Consider the following 21,665-nt stretch of genomic DNA (forward strand, 5'->3'; position numbering starts at 1 on the left):
GAGGCAGTCAGAGAGAAAGAAGCAAGCTCCCCGCCGAGCAGAAAGCCCTATGAGGGGCTTGATCCCAGGATGCTGGGATCATGACCTGAGCTGAAGACAGAAGTTTTAACCCACTGAGCTACCCAGGCGCCCCGGAGGCCTTGTTTTATCTAGTTAATACGCTGTGCATCTCTTGGCTTTACGCTATGGTTGTGCAGACTTTGTGAGGATACTGAAGGAATCTCGGCGAGGGAAGAGCTAGCAGCGTTTGCCAAAGCGACCTTGGATACCCAGTGCCTAAGGTGAGCTCTTGGAATGAGGATTAGGGTAGGATTCCAACAAGAACCGCCAGTGCTCAGGGCTAAGGAGAAACAGCGCCCCCTAAAGGGAGTGCGGATTAAAGTTGCTAAATCAGGCCAGCGATATCACGTGTTCTTCTTTCTGCCAATTGAAAATTAATAATCGCTTCCTCAGTTCCCCATGGAAACAACCCCGCCCCGCTGGCCCTCCCGCCCCATTCAACCGTGAGGTTTTGGCGTTTTATTGAGTGCTTAAACTGACAATCAAGTGCCTGCGCTTTTTGGCTGGACACCTTGCTTCCGCCAGGCAAGTTAGCACACTGATTGGCCAATAGAGAGAGAGCTCTTACGATATAGCCCAATAATCCTACTTCTGGGCGGGGTCTAATGCGGACGCGGGGCCAATCAGCGGCGGTGTTGCTTTTGCGGCTCCACGTCGGCAGCAGCTGCGGGGCAAGATGGAGGCGCTGATTTTGGTAGGAGCCGGAGGGGCAGCAGAGATACGGCGGTGTCCAGAGGGGCCGGGAGTTGGGGTTCAACCTGACTGGGCGGGGGTAGCAAGGGGGAATTCCGGGTAATCCTCGCGGACCGAAGCTTTTGCCAGTCCCTGGAATAAGTGTGTGGCCTAGTATAGAAACTGTAGGAACTAAAGCCTCGGTTTAGAGTAGGAAGCTCTTCCGGGGAGAGGGAGAATCCGTGGAAAGTTGGAGGGAGCACATGGAGTCCTTAGGATGTGTAGGATCATAGGCGTACTGGAGCGAGGTTATTTAGGTTCCCCCTCATTCTGAGCGTTACGGATGATAACCTGGTTTGACTTTCTCCAAACCTTCAAACTAGCCCCAAATTCTAAGAATAGACTGCAGGTGTTTATCATCACAGGATTCTCCTCCTGGTTGTCACAGCTTGACTCTCCTTTGATAATAACGTTACATTTCTTCCAAAAACGGGTTTCCTTTTACTTTAGTCTTCTGTTAATCCCCCTTGTGTAGTTTTGTCATGGTAAATGTATTCTGTCAGAGTTCTGGAATACCTCATAGAGTTACCGTGGATTATAGAATATTTTTCCAGACGCCTTATTTTGTTCTTTTTTTCCTCCCCACTAAGACTTTAGGAATTCTTAGTGCAGGATCTGGGATGCTAACTCTTCCTTGGTTATATGAGAATTTTGATGGCCAAAGGGTGTTATAGATTCCTTGCCCATAGGATCCCTTTTGCTTGTTGAAACAAATAAAATACTGTTACTCCTTTAGAACTGGACTAGAGGATTTCTCTGCTTTGCAGTTTGGGATGTTAGTATTAGCTCCCAGTCTCCTTGATTGAGTTGTATTCCAGGCTCTTTCCAAAGACAAGTTTTCTTTTATCTTTTCCTTCAGCTCTAATATATGTGCACATTCAGATTTTCATCAGGTAAAAGAGAATAACAGGTTTGATTTCTTTCAAAATGGCAAAGATAGGGATAAGTCCTTCTCATTGTATGGATTGGTCAAGTTGAGGCAGCAAGCTTAAAATCTGAGATTTTTTTTTTAATTTTTAAATTTTTATTTTTGTAAGTAATCTTTACACCGAGTGTGGGGCTCAGACTTGTGACTCAGAGATTAAAAGTCACAGGCTCCACAGCTGAGCCAGCCAGGCACCCCCTAAGTAGGTTTGTTTTTTTTAAAGATTTTATTTATTTATTTGTCAGAGAGAGAGAAAGCACAAACAGGGAGAGTGGCAGGTAGAGGGAAAAGCAGGCTTCTGGCTGAGCAAGGAGCCCAGTGTGGGACTCGATTCCAGGACCCTGGGATCATGACCTGAGCCAAAGGTAAATGGCTAACTGACTGAGCCACCCAGGCGTCCCAAGCCCTGAGTAGTTTTTAATAAGATATTTTCTGTATCAGGCAGTTAGTCAGTATTCTTAACCAGTTAAAAGACACAGATAAATTCCAGGGAGTTGGTTTCTTGGGAAGTTTTTAGAAAAAAATTTTTAAATGCTCCCTACATCTGTTTACAAGGTAGCTTGCTTAGAGGTATAGGGCTGAGGGACATGAGACTTGGGGAGCCCTCTTAAGGAATCTGTGTATAGTGGTGAGTTGAAGGAGGTATATGTGAAAGTCTCACATTTTCTCTTACCTCATTTTTCAGTCTCTGCTTCCTCAGTGAAGTCTGTTTCAGTCTGCGTCTTATATCCATTTTGATCTGTACCTAAGATGCCACTTTCACAGATTCTTGCTAAACTGGTCACATACCCCTGAACTTTGCTTTTAAAACCATATTGATTCTTTGTCATGAGAAATCTATGTAATGGGGTTGGGGGAGCCAAATTACAGGGAAAAGGGATTGCTCAGGGAAGCACATGTCAAAACAAGGATTAAATTTTGATTCCTCATCCTCCCAGACTAAGTCTCTTTCGTATTATTATAGATTTTCTTATCATGGACTTTGTACCTCTTCAGTATGCAGAATTGTACTGTTAAACATCAGTTATATAGGGACACCTGGGTGGCTCAGTGGGTTGAGCTGCTGCCTTCAGCTCGGGTCATGGTCTCAGGGTCCTGGGATCAAGTCCCGCATAGGGCTCTCTGCTCAGCGGGGAGCCTGCTTCCCTCTCTCTCTCTCTGTCTTCCTCTCTGTCCACTTGTGATCTCTGTCTGTCAAATAAATAAATAAAATCTTAAAAAAAAAATCAGTTATATAAAGCTTTTGTTGGGGACAAAGTACTAATAGGTATCAGTATGTTTGCTGGTCTCCAGAGTTCTTATGATATTAAACTAGTATTTTCCTTCCTCTATGTCAGCTCTTTCCAACATTTTTTTTTCTTTTTACAGTTTCATTATATTTGGGTCTCAGTTAAGAATTTTATATTTCTCTTTTTTTTTTAAGATTTTATTTATTTATTTGACAGAGAGAGAGATCACAAGTAGGCAGAGAAGCAGGCTGAGAGAGAGGAGGAAGCAGGCTCCCCGCTGAGCAGAGAGCCTGATGTGGGGCTCAATCCCAGGACCTGAACCAAAGAGATCATGACCTGAACCAAAGACAGAGGCTTAACCCATTAAGCCACCCAGGCACCCCAAGAATTTGATATTTTTCACCATTCCATCCTTTTCTCAACCAGATTTCTAGGAGAGAATTAAGCCCTAAGGCATTCATTAATATAATGAGTCAACTTCTCTGTATCCACAATGGTACTAGTTTGTACCATCCTTGGGAGAAGTTAAAAAAAAAAAAAAAAAGCTGTCATTTAAGTAGTTTTCAGTATTCAGTGCTTCAGATGAGGAGCCGTAGTTGAGAATCTAGGTGATACTTGCTAAATTTTTATTTCTCTCTACCCTCACAAACTGGCCCACAAAATTTAGCCCCAGCAGATTCAGAATCCCCTTTCAGCTTTGGTCCTTTTTAACCTCATCCCCTCCTCTTGTTTACTCAGCAGCATCTGATTACTTAAATTGCCATCTTTTTTGTGAAAAGTATGAGGAGTACCTGGATTTTTCCCTAGCTTTCTACTGAACTAGGTTTACTGTACAGTGATAATACTAAATGGACTCCTCCTTAAAGAGGGTAGACACTTTGTGAAGTTCTTGTTGGCTTTCTCCTTTCACATTTCTTTTTCCTGGTTTGTCTGGACCTCTGGAGAAATCTGATCAAAGTACATTATCTTTCCATCCTCACCTCTACAAGGCACACAGCCATAGGATACTGAGAAGGGAAGGGTAATCTAGAGGGGGTCATGAAGAAAATCTACTGAAATTTGATCTGATTATGGGAATTTCTAAATACCAGTAGTTTCCCTTCATTTAGGTACTTTACAGTGGGTGTCATTTCTTTCTTGAATTAAGTAATCTGGCTCTAGGTTTTGAGCAGATTTTTCTTTTCTCAGGTCCTCTTGTAGTCTCTAAGGAAAGAGACCCTTTCATCACCTTCTCTTCCCAGTGCTTTATAGTGCTTCCAGCCTGTATCTTTGGACTCGGCTTCCTCTCTCCTGCTGTTTTCTGCTGGTTCTCCCTTTCTTAGCTGTGAATGGAGAAGGATCTCTGCAGGTCACCATTCTCCATTAATAACCAATGAAATCTTAGAGATAATGACTTATCCTTTTCCTCCCTTCCCCCTATACCTTTTTTCCTCAAAGCTGAATTACTTTAGCAGTCTAGATCCTTAAATCTTTCCTCATAGGTTTCATTTTTCCTGATCCTCCATAGATTCACTTTCTGTTTTTCCAGTGTTCTTCCAACTAAATTCTATCCTTTCTCTCCCCTTAGTAATGTTTTTTATTCTTAAACAATGGCCAAATCCCGAATTCTAAGCCTCGTTCAAAAATCAGGGCATCCAGAGTGCATAAGAGTGTGCACTTGGAGGAGGAAACTATGCAGAATACATCAATGACTTAAAGGTTGATATTGCTCTGTGGCCTTCGCTTCCTGAATCATCTTAATGGGGCTTTTGTTAAATTCCTTTGGCACTAACTGTAGAGGTACTTGGCCTAAATGCCCCCTCCCCCTGCTCTGGGCAAAGGTATCAATTACATTAAGCCCCCAAAGCACTCCCATCTCGATCCTGGCAGTCCCCTGTGCCCCTCTCCCAGCTGCGTCCTTGCTGGTGCCTGGCCCCTCCATTTCGTTAGGAGAAGCAATCTCCTCGTTCCTGCACTGTGGAGATATATTTCTCAGCTAGGGCGCGAGCAGTGCCAGCACTGCCCCCGGTGAGGTCCCTGGCAGCCATAAAAATTTTTATTGTGATTATGTTGGTGTCGGGGTGTCCATCTGGGTTATTGCACACCTAGTTTAATTGATTGAAGTTTAATTTATTGACACTTCAAATTAAATGATCAGAATAAACTGTGCTGTTACTCTGGCCGGCTTGTTTTAATGGTTGATTGCTGGAAGCAGACCTCGGCTTGAACTAAAACCCCCAAAGAGCAATTGACGCTGCTTCTAACTCTCTCCATGTCTTGCCCTCCAAGAAGACCTCGTTATAGATTTCCGACGTATTTATATATATTTTTTCCCTCTCCTTCACAGTGGTGGGAAAGAGTTGGTCCCTGGCAAGGTATAAATTATATCAAAGGTCTAGGGGAGCTGTCACGTGGTCAAAAGAGGAGGAGGGGGTCTCCATATGAAGAAGGCCAGATCTTTGAGAAGCCAGATCTTCCCTGTGAGGCAGAGGATGAATGCAATTATCCAGATATTTGAAGGAGCCTAGTGGCAGATTTAGGGTCTTTTTCATCTAGATATTTGCTACTGTTTTTTACTCCATTGACATGACTTGGTTAGAGTTAGGATACTGACAAGAGGACTAATTATGGAACAGAAAACTTGAGAAGCAAATAAAGGATAGAACAGGAGTAAAGAATCAGTGCCTACCTATCCACTTATGGTAGAGTAATTAGAAAGACGGAGGGCAGAGTGCCCTCAAGCAGCTGACGAAGATGGATTGGGAGGTCAAGTCCATGCACTTTATAAGATGCTGGTACTGGCAGAGGCCCTCTCCCATTCTGTCTTGCCTTTCTCTCAGATCGGATTATTAGAGGAGTTCTGTTATCCTTAAATTTCCTAGCTTTCGTTTTCTGCTGTTGACCACATCCATCTCTTCAGAAGTTTTTCCTGCTGTGTCCTCTAAGTCTCAGGCGGCAGGTGAAGCACATGTCTCCCATGTGGCTCTTTAATTCTCCCACTGTCAAGGCAGATATCTCCACCTACAGCCATGCATTTGGCTATCTCTACCAGGTTTCTTCAACTCCTTTTCTATTATTTGTGGACTTAGTAGAGGGAGACAAACTGGGGCAGAGGATCGCAGTTATTCCTTGGGGTGTGATTCTGAATTTTGGGTTGATAGACTGAAAGATGAACACAGAGGCTGTCAACTCATTCTCTTAGACTAGCAGATGTTGGGCAGGGTTTGGGGGTGGGCACAGATAACATGAAACATCATAACCAAGAACTCAGCAGAAAGGGATCTAGTTCCATTTGATATTTCCCTTTACCGAGTGGTATTTAAATGAGAGCTCTTGGATTACCGAACTGGGAAGGCAGGAAGTTCTAATGTTGCTCTCAGGCCTAGGGTGTGGAATACTCTGATTTCTGCTTGTTTAACTCCGCTTTCCAGTGCTGCTTGCTTTGTCCTGCATTTCTGTAATTCTTCCACTTTCATAACAGTTGGAGAATTGACTGTGTGGCCCCTGGGGGAAAATTCTACAGATAGACTTTCTGAAAAAAAATTTTTTTTTTTTAAATAAGTTCTAGGCCCATTGTGGGGCTCAGACTCCTAACCCTGAAACCAAGAGTTGCATGCTCAGTCCACTGAGCCAGCCAGGCATCTGGCTTTCTGAATGTTGAGAGGACCTGAGATTTTGCATTCCTGAAGGGCTTGGGCTTGGTTACCTTTGCCCTTCCTATCTCACAGCCACCAAATTTAGTCATTGAAAGGTGCTGACCTTTGCTCCCCCTGCTGGCTGCATTAGTTTTCTCAATCATATTCATTAATTTATGAAGACCAAACGTATTTATTGAAATCACTATTTGGTATCAGGCAGAGGAGAGGGGGTGATTTACAAAAGTATCATTCATTTCCCCCTTTTTTCCCTCCCCTCTCCACACCATCTTATTATCCTCACAAAGTATATTTAATTCTGAGCTCCTTGAAACCATAAAAAATTTGTGAATGTGTATTTTTCTGAGAATGGGGTCCCTATATTTCATCAGCTTATCTAAGAGGTCTTCTGTAACTTAAGGTATTAACTTTAACTGATCCAGGTCAGGCCTCTCATTTCTTTGATGAAGAAGCAGAGTCCCACAGAAAGGTAGGATTTGTATTAATGGCTGATCCAGATTATAATAAAGGGGTTTTGGAGTTTATTTATTTATTTATTTATTTGACAGGTGGAGATCACAAGTAGGCAGAGAAGCAGGCAGAGAGAGAGAGGAAGCAGGCTCCCCCACCAAGCAGAGAGCCCTATGCGGGGGCTCAATCCCAGGACCCTGGGATCATGACCTGAGCCAAAGGCAGAGGCTTTAACCCACTGAGCCACCCAGGCGCCCCAAGGGGTTTTGGAGTTTAGAGATATTTTCTCCTGTAGCCTATAAGTTCTTTGTAGTGACTGCGCTTTCACATTTTTATCTATGCCAGATAGGAAGATTCTTCCTGCCGGTCACTCCTGACATCACTTCTTTCTTCCTAAGACTTGTGTTCAGTTTCCTCTTTATAGCCAGTATTCGGTCTCATTGCATCTGGGATATGCTCTGCAGTACCTATGGCTTAGTCTTTCCTGAATTGTGCTTGAATCTAAGCAAACCTTGGGTAGTGTATAAAAACTATGCTTCCTTGTCAAATCGTTGAGTTAATTCTTTTCATTTGAGGTGGCAAATTGGAGCCCTCAACCCCAGAGGAGCTTTTCATTTTAAAGAAGTTGGCACAGAATGAGGGAGCAAAATACCTGCTTAGCTATGTGGACCTGGGAGTCGTATCTAGGAATTTTTCCTTCTAGTTTATACTGTTTTGGTTTTACTTTATAAATAGGGTTGAGGGAAGGGCATCTTGTTTCTTCTTGTTCAAAACCTATTGCCAACCAGGGTACTACTTTTGGCATGGCCATAAAGATTTCTTTATAAGTGGAAAATGAAGAACTTTCTAGGAATCTCAACCGTATTCTTAGTTGTGCCCTTTCAGCTCTGTGAGTGGCCTCCTCCAACTCCACAAAGCCTTCTTGGCTGTGTTCCCTGCCCCCACCCCCGTGAATTAAATAAAGTAACCAGTCTTAGCCCTCAAATACCCTGTCTGCCTGCTGCAAAGTCTTAACCATCCCCACCCCCATCCTCTTCTGGTGACATTCCATGATCTTATCCCAGAGTGCCCTCTTACTGTATACATTGTGAACTGACTTCATTCAGTGCTTTTTTCAGAGCCCATCTTCCCTAGTTTGACTTAGAAGACACAAAAATAGCTTTTATCCAGAGCTGCCTTTTTAATATTTTTGCCGGCTATAATCCTGAGGAAGCCTTGCAGGTCATTCGAAGGCCCACAGGGGGCAGCACTAGGAATGACTACCCCCTCTAGTCCCCTCCGTGCTGGGGGTGGGGTACTGGGAGATAATGTTTTTCACCAGGCTTCAGAAAGCCTCTGATTGAGATCAAAGACTCCTTTGCAGCAGGCTAGTTGCTTGTTCCGCGTTGTTTCAACTCTCCTGAGGAGCCCAGTCTCCTTTTCTTGATAATGAAAACATACAAGAAAATCTGTCTGAGCCACCCAACCTCCCACAAACCAGTCTGCCTACATATCATTTCCAGGCACTATTAGCATTTGAGGTGAAGTTCTGTTATACACTCAGGCTGTGGCTCTCTGAAAGTCAGTGCATCACAGAACTTTGTCTCGAAAGCTTTCTAGCAGCTACACATTCGGGAGCGGGAGGGAAGAATAGACCTTTTAAATCCTTTGAACATGGCCCTAAGCTTGTAGGGTCTTTTTCAGTAATCAGCATTTAATGTGTTACAAGGCCAAGCCTAGTCCATTGTCCAGGAGGCCCATTTCTCAATAGCTGGGAGTTATTTATAAACTTACCCTTTGCAAAAACTTAAGATGAAATTACATTATCAGTAATGGCTTCTGGGGCCTTTAAACTGGCTGGTTTTATGGTAAGAGAGGAATTCTTGGCCTCCCCACTCCGGTGAGGTAAAGGTCCCCGGCTGAAGTGGAACCGGCAATAGTCAGGAGGTGGCAGGAGAAGTAAAGGAGAAGCTGCCGGCTCCAGCTGTAGCAGAGTGGAGAATTAAAGCAGCCTTTAGACTCATGCTGCTTTAATTCTTGGATTTGTTTAGGGTGGTTATCCCTTTGGAAGTTTGAAATGACCAGTTTTTTTCTCTAGTGCCTTCTTACCTCTTTCAGAACTGTAGTAAATCAGATCGTTCTTCTGCCTGCCTGCCTTTGCCTGTCTTTCATCCTTCCCAGTAAGCTCCACTTCCTATTTGGGGGCTTTCCTTGATAGCGTCTCCTAGGAAGCCAGTGAGAAAAGCTAGGAGTGGAACCCAGGGATCTGTTTCTTTGCCAGCAGTTTTTAGGCACTTCTACCCTGTTGGCCACAAAGGACATTGTTTCTCTCCTAGTTGGCTGTGGCTATAGGGTTTTTCTTTTCTTTGGGATCCAGCCCATTCTTTCTAGGGATGCTAGACTCAGTGACTGCAAGAACCAGTTACCTATGGCCAGATCAATGCCCAGTTTAAACCATTAGGAATCTCTCCAAGGTTCCTATGAATGCGGAGAGAAGAACAGAGCCAAAGATTTCCAGGGAAAAGGTTGTAGGAAAAATGATCTCTTCTAAATTTCCTTCCCTGTGGGCTTCTTTTCCTCATTAAGGAAACTCATTCCTATGGGTGCATCCCTTTTGGTGAGTTGAGGATCCAGTGGCTATAGAATTATGCCTGCTTTATGGGAAGATCTTTCTGTGGGGTATAGAAGTTAGGAAAGCTACTCTGTTTGTGACCTTTTAGATGATATTCTAGGGGACTTCCCTCTGCTAGACACAGTTCCTTAGTTTGAGACAGAGTATTTATTTCAGGGAGTAATGTGTATAGGGTGAGCATCTCTAAGGAGTGTTTATCAGAGGAGAGATAAGTTGGTAGTAAGATCACTCAGAATGGCCACACCAGAATGTCTCCCTGTATTTGGAATTCTCATTATAAGAGGGTCCCTTAGATGCTTACTGCTTCAATAAATTTTACTTTATCCTCAAACTTCATTAATTCTCATAATCATTTAACAAATACCGAAAGTTTAGTGTGTATCACACAATCTTTAGAACACTTGGAATAAATCAGTGAACAAAACACAAAATTTGCTGTTCTCAAGAATTCAAGTGGGGGAAAGCTTACATTCTTCATCACCCTGTTGTCAAAAGACTGGGTTCCCTCTACTCTCATTTTTAACTCCGTGAGGGTAGGGTTGGTTCTTTGCATGGAACCGTAAACCTCCTGAAACCTCATGGGACAGTTTACCTTTGTAGACTTTGCAATTTCTGGATCCTTGGCAATAATTCTTTTATCCTCACTCTTGGGTCTTTATTAAACTTATGCTTGGAGATTATATTTAGCTCCTGTGAGGACTGTGGGTTTCCTAAGTAAGGCCAGGAAGCGGAGGCAGCAAAGCAACAGCCCTTTCTCATAGCACAAGGGAAGGATATCAGTGGTAGGTAATGTTGATTAGAAATTCAGGGAATGTGGGACGCCTGGGTGGCTCAGTTGGTTAAGCAGCTGCCTTCGGCTCAGGTCATGATCCCAGGGTCCTGGGATCGAGTCCCACATCGGGCTCCTCCCTTGGCAGGGAGCCTGCTTCTCCCTCTGCCTCTGCCTGCCTCTTTGTCTGCCTGTGCTCGCTTGCTCTCTCTCCCTCTGTCTCTTACAAATAAATAAATAAAATCTTAAAAAAAAAAAGAAATTCAGGGAATGTGAGGGACACCAACTGGCTCAGTTGGTAGAACATGGAACTCTTAATCTTGGGGTTATAAGTACCTTGGGCGTGGAGACTGCTAAAAAAATATAAAAGAAAGAGAGAGAAAGAAAGAAAGAAACCTGAGCCTGCAGACACCTTCTATATACATAACACTGCCTCCCTTTCCTTCCTCTTTATCTCCTGGTTAGCTGGTTCCCTAGAAGTTGCAGGAGTAGAGGAGCTTCTGCAAAGTGATATATTTTGCGGTTGTTTGAGTGTAACCATTAAGGCCGAGGCTGTGGTTCCTTTATGAGAGCCATTATCCTCAAAATTTGATTTTGGGTAGTAAAAGAACACTCCCTTCCTGCTCATTATATCTAGGCTCGAGGCTTCTTAGATCCTCTTCTTACTACTTCTTAACTCCCCCCAAAATCAGATTGGTTTATGTCTTGTAAGTTAAGTGGTAGTGGTTGGGGGTGTAGTAGAAGGATTGGGATCATAGGGGAAGTCTTGGAAGATGGATGTCTCACCGGGTTGCATTCAGAACTGGTGTGTCTGTGTGCATGAGTGTGTGCACATGTATACGTGCTCATTTCCTTCTGCCCAGTGTGTGGGTGGTTTAGGGAAGGCTTGCTTTATGCCTCTGCATTGCTACTGCATTGGGACTGCAGAAACTTCTACGTACACTAGGGCATTCAACCCTATTTTCAGATAGGCTCGTGCAGTACCTATTAATTAATCTGGTCACATTCCATACCTACCTGTGCATGGGAGACCAGGGAGGGAGAGTAATTTGGAAAATAACTGTAGCATAATATTTGGAAATAACAGCATGACCTACCTTGATTAAACTCTCTGTGTGTCTGGCTCAGAGAAACTGTTTCTCTGATGCTGCTTTGGAGTCCTTTGTTGAAATGCCCCCTCCCTCAATTCAGTTTATGCACCACTTGATCATTCTCAGTGAGAATTGCCTAAATCTAACCAGGTTGGGATAGGGGACATACAGAGGCACCTCTGTATCCCCTTGCAGCCACAGTGGGATGAGGGGAAGGTATCTGGTTTGTCAGTGGTGGCAGGAGCCTTTAGGACTGAAGGTTATGTTCATATCTCTTCAGGAACCTTCCCTGTATACTGTCAAAGCCATCCTGATTCTGGACAATGATGGAGATCGACTTTTTGCCAAGGTGAGATTCCCTTTGAAATTCATTTAGGAGCAAGACAAAGACTTACTCTGAAATTTTGGATCTAGGGACTGCTCCTATTATCTCATATTCCTTGATATTTTAATTTTGAGAATCCTTCCATTTTCCTGTGCCTACTCCAGATAAAACCCAAACTGCTTCTGTGTCTTAGTTGCCCTGCTTCCATACTTGCGTCCCACAGATTTTGACCTCCTTTGTTGTCAGCATCAGATCAGAGAAAAGCTTGGGGACCTTGGTTTCTGAACAGTACAGTGCCTGGGTGTGAGAAGCAGACTGCCTGTGCCCATCACTCCTGTCCCTTTTCCTTCTGCCTTTTTGCCCTGCCTGGGCTTTTCCAGGGAATTCTCTTGTAGTTCCAGGGTTCCAGCCCTAGGTCTGCAGTCACCGCCAAGCTTATTACCTCCTGACATCCCTGTGTGGTGTTTCTAACTTTGGATCTATTGAAAGAGAGGAGAAAGGACACCCCTCTCCTCTCCCTCCATACCCCCCCCCCATCCTGTGGAAATTTTTTCTGTCCCTGGTGTATTAACTCCGGGCGAGCACAGCATAAATCAATCAGCAGGTAGAGATTAGTTTAGAATTCACCAGCTGTTCCTCCCTGTAATTGGATGTAACTATGCAGGACACCTTTTGAAACAGTTATCCAGTTACTAAATGCCAGACCTGTCATAGGTCTTCAGCTGACTGCGACGGATTAGCCCCTAAAGAGCAGAGCGATTTAGCAGCCTGTATCTCCACCCCGTGCCAGGGCGGGCTTGGGAGTGGGCTCAGAAATGTGCTAGATTGTCTCCTGCTTCTTGCAGTTTGCAGAAAAGAGAGCTAAGATAGAGGGATTGGGTAGGCTTTGCCTTGGTTTCTGCAGCCTTTCCCCATTCCTCAGCTTCATATTGTGAGTGAGGGTCTGAAAGAAACATTCTGTGCTTCTAGTGCTTTTTGTGTTCCCTAGCACTTCTCCCTAACATGGGTAGCTCTTAGGGCGCACTTGATGAGCTTCATCTAGAGATTACTATCCTGGAATGCAGACAGGGGCAGGACTTCATCACAGAGCTTGCAAGCCTGTGCCCTATAGTCTTAGAAATGTGAGGTGGGCATGCTTACAGCAAGGTCTTTAAAAGGGTTTTGGTTTTTTTGTTTCTTCTTCTTCATCTTCTTCTTTTTTTTTTTTTTAATATTTGCGTACTCACCAGCCATTCCCCACCTCCATAGTTCTTCCTTCTTCATGTCAGTATTTTTCCCTCACCCCATGCCTTGAAGGAGAGAAATCCAAGATCCAGGGCAAAAAACAGACACTAATCATTCTGGGCTCCCAGCTCTAATGACCCAACCCATCTCCTTTCTCTCTGACCAGTACTATGACGACACGTACCCCAGTGTCAAGGAGCAAAAGGCCTTTGAGAAGAACATTTTCAACAAGACCCATCGGACTGACAGTAGGTCATTTTCCTTTCACTGCTCCCCGTGTTGGGGGAACCATGGCACGCAGGGGGTGGCAGCAGGGCTGCAGAGAAAGGATAAAATGACTGCCTCCTTTTTCTTTGTCTTCCTCCTCCCCTCATATAATAAACTCTTCGGAATGTAATGGGGAGGTGAGTGTACCTCACGCGGGAATACCGTGCTGGAAGGTTGGCTGTTAGCTACCTGTCTAGTCCGTGGATTTATGAGCCTCACTTGACAAATTTAACTGCAGCTCTGCTTATTGTACCGCATCCATTAGGGCAGGTAAATGGAAGTCTGTAAAGGTGACCGCTCTGCATTTTCACCTCCGAAGGATCGACTAGTATCCTGTCTCATACAAGGAGGGAAATAAGGGTAGTTGGTAGGGAGGTGGTTAGAGGAGAAGATACACTTCAATTTCCCCCAAGTTTGTACTTCCCTTCTTCTGCTACCATGGGGAAGAAAAAAGCAGGTCAACTTTGGTCTTTGGGCGTTATTATGACCTACCTTACTTCAGCCCAAACAGCTGGATGCCAGAGTTCATGGTAACTTCTTCTATCCTACTTTCTTATCTCAGGCTATCCACTGTTTCCACCTTTCCTTCTCCCACCCCCAGGTGAAATCGCCCTCCTGGAAGGCCTGACAGTGGTATACAAAAGCAGTATTGATCTCTATTTCTATGTGATTGGCAGCTCCTATGAAAATGAGGTGAGAATTCCACCCCTCTTTGCTATCTCTGATCCCACTTTCTAAACCATAAGCAGGGCATAGTATGGCATCAGGACCCTAGAAGTGTTGCTCTGGCTTCTGACTGGGCTAATGAAGTTGTCAGAGATCTCTGCTGACCTCACAAACATGGCCTAGCAAATAAATCAATCTAGAGTGGAAATTTTCGTGCTCGCTTCGGCAGCACATATACTAGAGTGGAAATTTTCACCAATTGCTTTTTTCTTTTGTCTTCTTTTTTTTTAAAAGATGTTATTTATTTGTTTGACAGATAGAGATCACAAGTAGGCAGAGAGGCAGGCAGAGAGAGAGAGAGAGAGAGAGAGAGAGAGAGGAGGAGGAAGCAGGCTCCCTGCTAGCAGAGAGCCCGATATAGGGCTCAATCCCAGACCCTGGGATCATGACCAGAGCTGAAGGCAGAGGCTTTAACCCACTGAGCCACGCAGGTGCCCCTCCTTTGTCTTTTTTTAAGTTTTATTTATTTGAGTGATCTCTATACGCAACATGGGGCTTGAACTCACAACCCTGAGATCAGGAGTTGCATGGTCCTCAGACTGAGCTAGTCAGGTGCCCCCTGAAATTGCTCTTGCTCTTTTATCTCCATGTAGGAGACACCATATGTATTTTAATACATACTAACATGTATCAGTGGCCTTCGCTGTATAGTGTTTTTTTAAAGATGGATTTCTTTGTTCTGTCTTTCTTTTTTTTTAAGATTTTATTAAGAGAGGGGCGCCTGGGTGGCTCAGTGGGTTAAAGCCTCTGCCTTTGGCTCAGGACATCATCCCAGGGTACTGGGATCGAGCCCCACATCCGGCTCTCTGCTCAGCAGGGAACCTGCTTCCTCCTCTCTCTCTGCTTGCCTTTCTGCCCACTTGTGATCTCTGTCTGTCAAATAAGTAAATAAAATCTTAAAAAAAAAAAAAAAGATTTTATTGAGAGAGAATATGCATGCATGCACACACGATGAGGGGCGGTGAGGTAGGGTGGGGGCAGAGGGAAAGGGGGAGAGAATCTCCAGTAGACCCTGAGCTGAGTGTGGAGCCTGACACAGGGCTTGATCTCACGACCCTGAGATCATGACCTGAGCCAAAACTGAGTCGAACACTGAGCCACCTAGGCATCCCTTATAGATGGATTCCTGAGGTTTGGTCAGGGTTGGGGGGATGCTTCCTCCTGCTATGAAGGGTCCATACCTGACTGAATTTGGGTCAGTTAGGCAACATTTGGCGTCATGTTGAAGCCACACATTCTGAATGGATCAGCCTGAGAAGCCTGTGGGTATAGTCCTAACCTGTTTCCTACGCACAGGAAAAGCTACTTACCTCAAGTAGCAACGTCTAGGAGAAAAGATAAGTAAAAATAAGCCCCCACATAACTCGAAGCCAAAGAAACGTTTGAGAGAACCAGTTCTTTTGAAGCTCTTATTACTTTAAATCTTTTGTAAGGTGCAGTGTTACCTAAATCTTACAGCACTTCTGTACTTCTGTGGGCATTAGTGCCCTTGTTTTGTATTTGAGGAAACCATACCGTGAGGAACAATATGAAATTATTTGCATATAACCACTGTTGAACTACAGAAGTGGCAGTTTCTTATGGTTCAGCCTAATAACTTTTCCAGGGTCACACATCTAGAAATGGCCCAGCTGGGATTTAGCCCAGATCTGTCTGATGCCAAAGGCCATGCTCTTTCCACTAACCCTCTGGCCTTAGCTATTGTTTGGCTAATGATTTCTTTACCTAAGATACCAAGTAACACATATACAGTTGGCAAAGACATGTAGAGGACTGTGATGGGAAAGTTTGAACAGTCTGGTCAAAGAGAGACCTCGAATTGTGGGATTGTGTAGCCGAATTTATTTCTGTGAGAAACCACAGGTCCTCTTCCTGTTTTGCTCTCACTTTCACTTTATGCTTTTGGTCTTTTGTGAAAGCCTGTGTATTTTGATGCTTAATGAATTAGTGGGTTTTGTGTTCAGGTAACAGTTTTCAGGGCCTTGAACCTTATCCTTCTGCTTCTTCTGTTTCCCAACAGCTGATGCTCATGGCTGTTCTGAATTGCCTCTTTGACTCATTGAGCCAGATGCTGAGGTGAGCAGGCCATTCTTGACATCTGTTTGGGAGATAAAGTCACTATTCATCAGGCCCAGGGGATTGTGGGGAGAATTAGCAGAGGCTCCAGGGAATTGATTTACCTTGAGAAGTTAGGCTTATTATTTCAGAGTAATTCGCACTGATAGGGGAGACTGGTTGGAAAGTACTTCCCTCCTGTGGGATAATTCTCCTAAGAAAGGGGACTGGACAGGAGCAGTGTCTCTCTACTCTGTTATTATCCAGTGGCTCTTTCAGAGTTCTGAGCACTGGTAAGGTGCTTTTCTAGACTTCATTAGAAGGTAGGAAAGGGCAAGCATAGGAAAATGTCCCAGATATAACATTAGTGCCTTGGGAATGGAGGTAACATTCTCAGTTTTTAACTTTAACCCATAGGTTTTCCCTTTAGAACAGAAAGAATATGCCATTTTCCCTCTCCTCCCTTCCCACCTCCGTAGCAGCCCTCTGTTTCCCACATAGATGGGCAACAGAAGAGATATAAGATACTTTTCCTGAAAACATCCAGGAGTCTGAACTTTATTCCCCCAGCAGCTCCCAAGTGAACCCAGTACAGACAGCCATCCGCCATCCGGAGCAGAACAGCAGGCGCTCTCAGCCCCACAAAATCAGCAGGGCGAATGGCTCAGATTTCCTCAGGAAGGGGATGATTTATTTCTTAGCCAGGTGAATGAATAGACTTCATTTCGGTGATCTAGTGAAAGAGTCAAACTGACGGATGTGACTGGCCACGTGCACAACCACCGGATCTAAGGCTGGTGGATGAGGGCCCTGACTGTTCCCAGCCCCCTACTTGGGCTTCTTTTCAAGGCCTGAGAAGAGCTGATGAGGGAGGGGGAGAACGGGGGAGTGGAGAGAGGCTTAGAAGGTTTGTCAGAGCTTAAGTGCAAAGAGAATTTGCATTCAACTCTTCTCCATGTCCTGCCACCTCCAGATTGAGTTTAGCTGTTTGTTTTCTTTTTTCCACTCACTGATGTCCGTGTTCATGAGCAGTGTCAATAGCCACATTACGGTAGGTAGGGAAGAAACTAGCTCTGGATAATCAACCCTTGAATAGTCCGAAATTGCCTGTATTTTTTTAATCTCTTTCCTGACATTCCTGATACTTATTCATTAACCAAGAGTAAGAAGAGGTTTAGAGTGGATAAGCCAAAAAGTACTTATTTACTTTTCAGTGTGTGTGGCTGGTGCAGATATTTTATTGGTCTAGTTTTGGATCTCCAACTCAGACAATGTCCTAGGATTCCTTTTATACACTGGCTGGTTTTTTCTCTTCTCTTGGGGACTCAGGAAAAATGTAGAAAAGCGAGCTCTGCTGGAGAACATGGAAGGGCTCTTCTTGGCTGTGGATGAAATCGTAGATGGAGGGTGAGTTTTCTGACCTGCCTGGACCTCCTTGGATTTCGGGTAAGGGAGTGGAATAATTGCTTCTGTCCTAAGGCGAGTGGTCTGAGTGACCAGAGTATCCCCACAATGAAGGAGTTTGTCTTTGAGGACAGAGTGAATGATGGTTTCTTCTTTGTCTTAGGGTGATCCTAGAGAGTGATCCCCAGCAAGTGGTACACCGGGTGGCATTAAGGGTAAGCAGAAGTATGCTCCCCTACATCCCCCATCTACTCACCCTCCAGGGCCATACCTGCTAAATGCATCTAAAGGTCAGGGCTTATAGAATACACAGATCCTTCCCCTTTCCTTTCAAATTCTCTAGAATACACAGATCCTTCCCCTTTCCTTTCAAATTCTCGTTGTCTCAAAGAGGGGCAGCAGAAGGAGCATACTTTTGCCCCTTATCTGGTACCTAGCATCCCATATAGTCTTTGCACAGAGGAGACATTTAATACATACTTAATTGAATCCAAGATGAATAAAAGGGGTGCCTGGGTGGCTTGAGGTGCCTGGGTGGCTCAGTGTGTTAAAGCCTCTGCCTTCAGCTCAGGTCATGATGCCAGGGTCCTGGGATCGAGCCCCACATCAGGCTCTCTGCTCAGCAGGGAGCTTGTTTCCCCGGCTCTCTCTCTCTGCCTGCCTCTCTGCCTACTTGTGATCTGTCAAATAAATAAATAAAATCTTAAGAAAAAAAAAAAAGATGAATAAAAGAAACTTTTTTTTTTTTTTTTTTTTTTTTTAAAGATTTTATTTATCCATTGGACAGACAGTAGTAGCAGACACAAGTAGGCAGAGAGGCATGCAGAGAGAGAGGAAGGGAAGCAGGCTCCCCGCTGAGCAGAGAGCCCGATGCGGGGCTCGATCCTCGATCCCAGGACCCTGGGATCACGACCCGAGCCGAAGGCAGAGGCTTTAACCCCCTGAGCCACCCAGGCGCCCCAATAAAAGAAACTTTAATGGTTCTGAAACTATAAAGGAACTTGAGGTTGATTAATACTTCCTTTGGGGATGGATCCCAATCTGGTGAGTCAGGGGAGTGTCTTCCTTGTCTTAAAGTCTGACGACACCACCTCTTTCTCAGGAAGCATTAATTTGCGAGAACCTCAGTCCTTTCTTGATGGTAGTAATATCAGAAAGGGGCCTCTGAGTTAACCATAGATGCCTCCAAGTCTGCTAGGGAGATAATGGTGGGTATAGAGAGAACCCATCGGCAAATTGTGGGGTGCAGAGATGTTTAAGCGAAGCAAATCTCCCCATTCATAGAATGTCCCAGCTCTGACCTCCACAGAGTGAAGGCTGACAGTGTCGGGTAATGGAAAATCTTCTCCCTTAACTGCCTTGGGCTCCATTTGCATAGTTTAATCTTCTCCTCTAACATATGTCTCTATGTGGCAAGAGAGAGGGTTCCCCCCCACCACCCACTCCCGCCTTCCCCTTCTCAGGCTGCTGTTGCAGCAGTTTATTTCTTCAAATTAACATGCTGTCGTTACCCATCAGGCCTTGCGGGATCCATTAAATTACCCCTGGCTCCCCCTCATCCTTTCCCTAGTGATATTGATATTCAGGGAAGGTCTTCTCTGACTAGGGAATCAGGTCCCTTACCCCCAAGTTGAGGATCAGATAACCTGCTGATTACTTGGAATGGAATAAATCTTTTAAGAAGTCCAACTGCCTTAAAACAGAGGATGGATGAAATGACCCTTTTCTGCTTACAGTCTCTCTGGCCAAGAAAATTGTGACTGTACTACCTAGAAGGGACTGAGAAGTCAGGCATCTATCTGCCTTTTGCTTCAGTTTAAAGGACCACTTTTTCCATCGCACTACTGACTTCAGTCCGGTCTTACCCCACCTTCCTCTCACGCTAAATGTTTGTCTCTCTGTGTCATAGGGCGAAGATGTCCCCCTTACGGAGCAGACCGTGTCTCAGGTATGTCTTTCTCTCCACATGGACTGGACCAGTAAAGAGGCTAGACTAGCATTCCACCCCAGCCCAAGTTTGAATGAGTTTAGAGACTGAAGGCACATTTTTCTTGGCTCTAGTCCCCAGAGAACTGGGGACTCATACAGCCAAATACTCCCTACCCACCCAACTCCTATCCCATGTTCCTGTGAGCAGTGGCTGTCAGCCTTGCTCTGTACCCTTCAAACCCTCCCTGTTTGATGCCTCATTCAATGATTTACTCCCCAGCAGAGGCTTGCCTTAAGCAGATGGTCTGTGTGTGTGCATGCACACACACACACACACACTCTCTCTCTCTCTCCCTCTCTCTCATTATTCAAATGAGGGCTAGGCTGGAAATGCATATTCTAGAGTAAAGCAGGTTTTACAGATCTATCCTGCTACTTTGTGGATAGCTTGTCTACCTGATGTGGGAGGCAAGGGAGGGATTCTGTTTTCTATCTACTTGGAATTCTCACCAAGAAGTCCATCTGGATGCGGTAACTCCTCCTTTCTAACATATGGCTAGTAACCCCCAGTTTTTTTCTCTCCTCCCAGGTATATCTCTTCTCTCTTCATCTCCCCAGTGGATTTGAATTTTTTTGGAATTTCCCAAACTGACAATCCTCTAGGGCCCTAGAGAGCTTCTTCCCATCCCTCTACCCTTGGGGATTTTGTATTTGCCATTCTTCTAAGGACAGGGAAGGCAAGTGAGGGGAAGGAGAGCCCCAATCTCTGTCCTTGCCCTGCCCCCCAGCAAACCCCTCAACTGCTGCCCTTGTCCCTGCAGGTGCTGCAGTCAGCCAAAGAACAGATCAAGTGGTCACTCCTTCGGTGAAGACCTCACTGTTCCTGGCTCCTCACCCTCTCAAAAAATCCACACGTCTGCTGTGACTTCTCATCCATTCCCCCAACTGATGCTCTCAGGGTCATCTCGGGGATTACAAGGGACCCTTAAATCTCCATTCTGTTTGGTTGCTTCCCCAAACTCCAATGTATGCTTCCTATCCTTTCTCACTTTTTTGTAGTCTGGGAGTAAAACTCCCAGCAGATTCTAAACGCAGGGTAGGGGAAGCACCCTTTTCCTTTTTACACTGGATTATGCTCTCATACTCTCCTACCCCACATATTTTCTTCTCAACTTTTGTGCCCTTTGCTGCAGTTACACTTGAGATCAAAGCAGGAGAAAGAATGTGCTGAGCGTTTTCCTCCCTTTGCCTTTACTGGGCCTTCATCCCAACAGCCCATATGTTAGCAAGGGGAGAGAGAGAGAGAATTCTTTTCCATAGGATGAGTGGGGGTGGCATATCCAGTCTGAAGCTACAGCCCCACTTAATTGGCCTCAGCATTTCCTCCCATCCCTTCTTACTGCCCTGTCCTCCAGCCTTGGAAAAAGGATTGGGAACAGCTCATGGGCTGGGGACAGAATGGAAGAAGCCGGGATTTAAGTTTTATTGGATAGGGCTTATAAAATTCTGTTTTTCAGTCACAGCTGCATTCTTTAGCCTGATCCTGGCTTATAGCTTCAAAACCACTGTGGTTTGTGAGTGTTCATTTTAGGAGCGTCTGTCTCCTGGTCCACTACCTTGACTCTCCACCTTCCCTACTCATGGGATCTTGGCCTGGCTTGTCCTTGCTGTGCCCTGGAGCAGAGCCAGTCCCTGAACTCAAACTCCATTTTAGTCTTGGGAAGAAGAGTTTTTGCTCAGAACTGGGGAGGGGTGGAATTTATGACTTGGGCCTCTGGGCTGTGTCCCCTTCACTCCCCCACATGCATTTCACTCCTCTGCCCTGGGTTTGCAATCTCTGCGGCTTAACCCTATCTTCTCTCTGCCTCAGCCTTACATCCAGGCAGTAGGTCTGCGCTCCTTCCCTCCCTAGGTCGCTGAGAGAGGTCCCTTCCCTCAGAAGACCTTTGGGATTTGGATTTCCCCAGGAAGATGGAGGTTGGAACACCCACTCATGGGTCTAATCTTTCCCCTTGACCGGAAACTTCCCACAAAAATGTCTCAGAAAAACCTTCCTGAGACTTAAGCCTTCTGTCCCACCCACTAACTGCCAGTTCTCCAAGACTGAAGTGGGGTGAATAACCGGGCATATTTGAGGGAGCATTTTTGTGTCGTAGATGTATGGAGTCAGGAGATCGCCACCTTCATATACTGCTCTGTGCAAAGAGGAATAAAACAGATTTCTTTTTCCAAA

At 45.0% G+C, this 21,665-nt stretch overlaps 1 protein-coding gene across 1 annotated transcript; it reads left to right on the forward strand.

The window, feature by feature from the left end:
* The first annotated feature begins 658 nt into the window (after nucleotides 1–658).
* Nucleotides 659–21,665, forward strand: COPZ1 (COPI coat complex subunit zeta 1). The gene is made up of 9 exons (XM_082741586.1): nucleotides 659–754; nucleotides 11,783–11,851; nucleotides 13,218–13,299; nucleotides 13,920–14,011; nucleotides 16,065–16,120; nucleotides 17,429–17,506; nucleotides 17,667–17,718; nucleotides 19,413–19,451; nucleotides 20,254–21,665. The coding sequence occupies exons 1-9, from the start codon at nucleotides 737–739 to the stop codon at nucleotides 20,299–20,301; spliced, it is 534 nt and encodes a 177-aa protein (XP_082597712.1). The 5' UTR covers nucleotides 659–736; the 3' UTR covers nucleotides 20,302–21,665.

This window comes from Mustela nivalis (assembly GCF_964662115.1).
Source record: "Mustela nivalis genome assembly, chromosome: 7".
In the NCBI taxonomy this organism is placed as follows: domain Eukaryota; kingdom Metazoa; phylum Chordata; class Mammalia; order Carnivora; family Mustelidae; genus Mustela; species Mustela nivalis.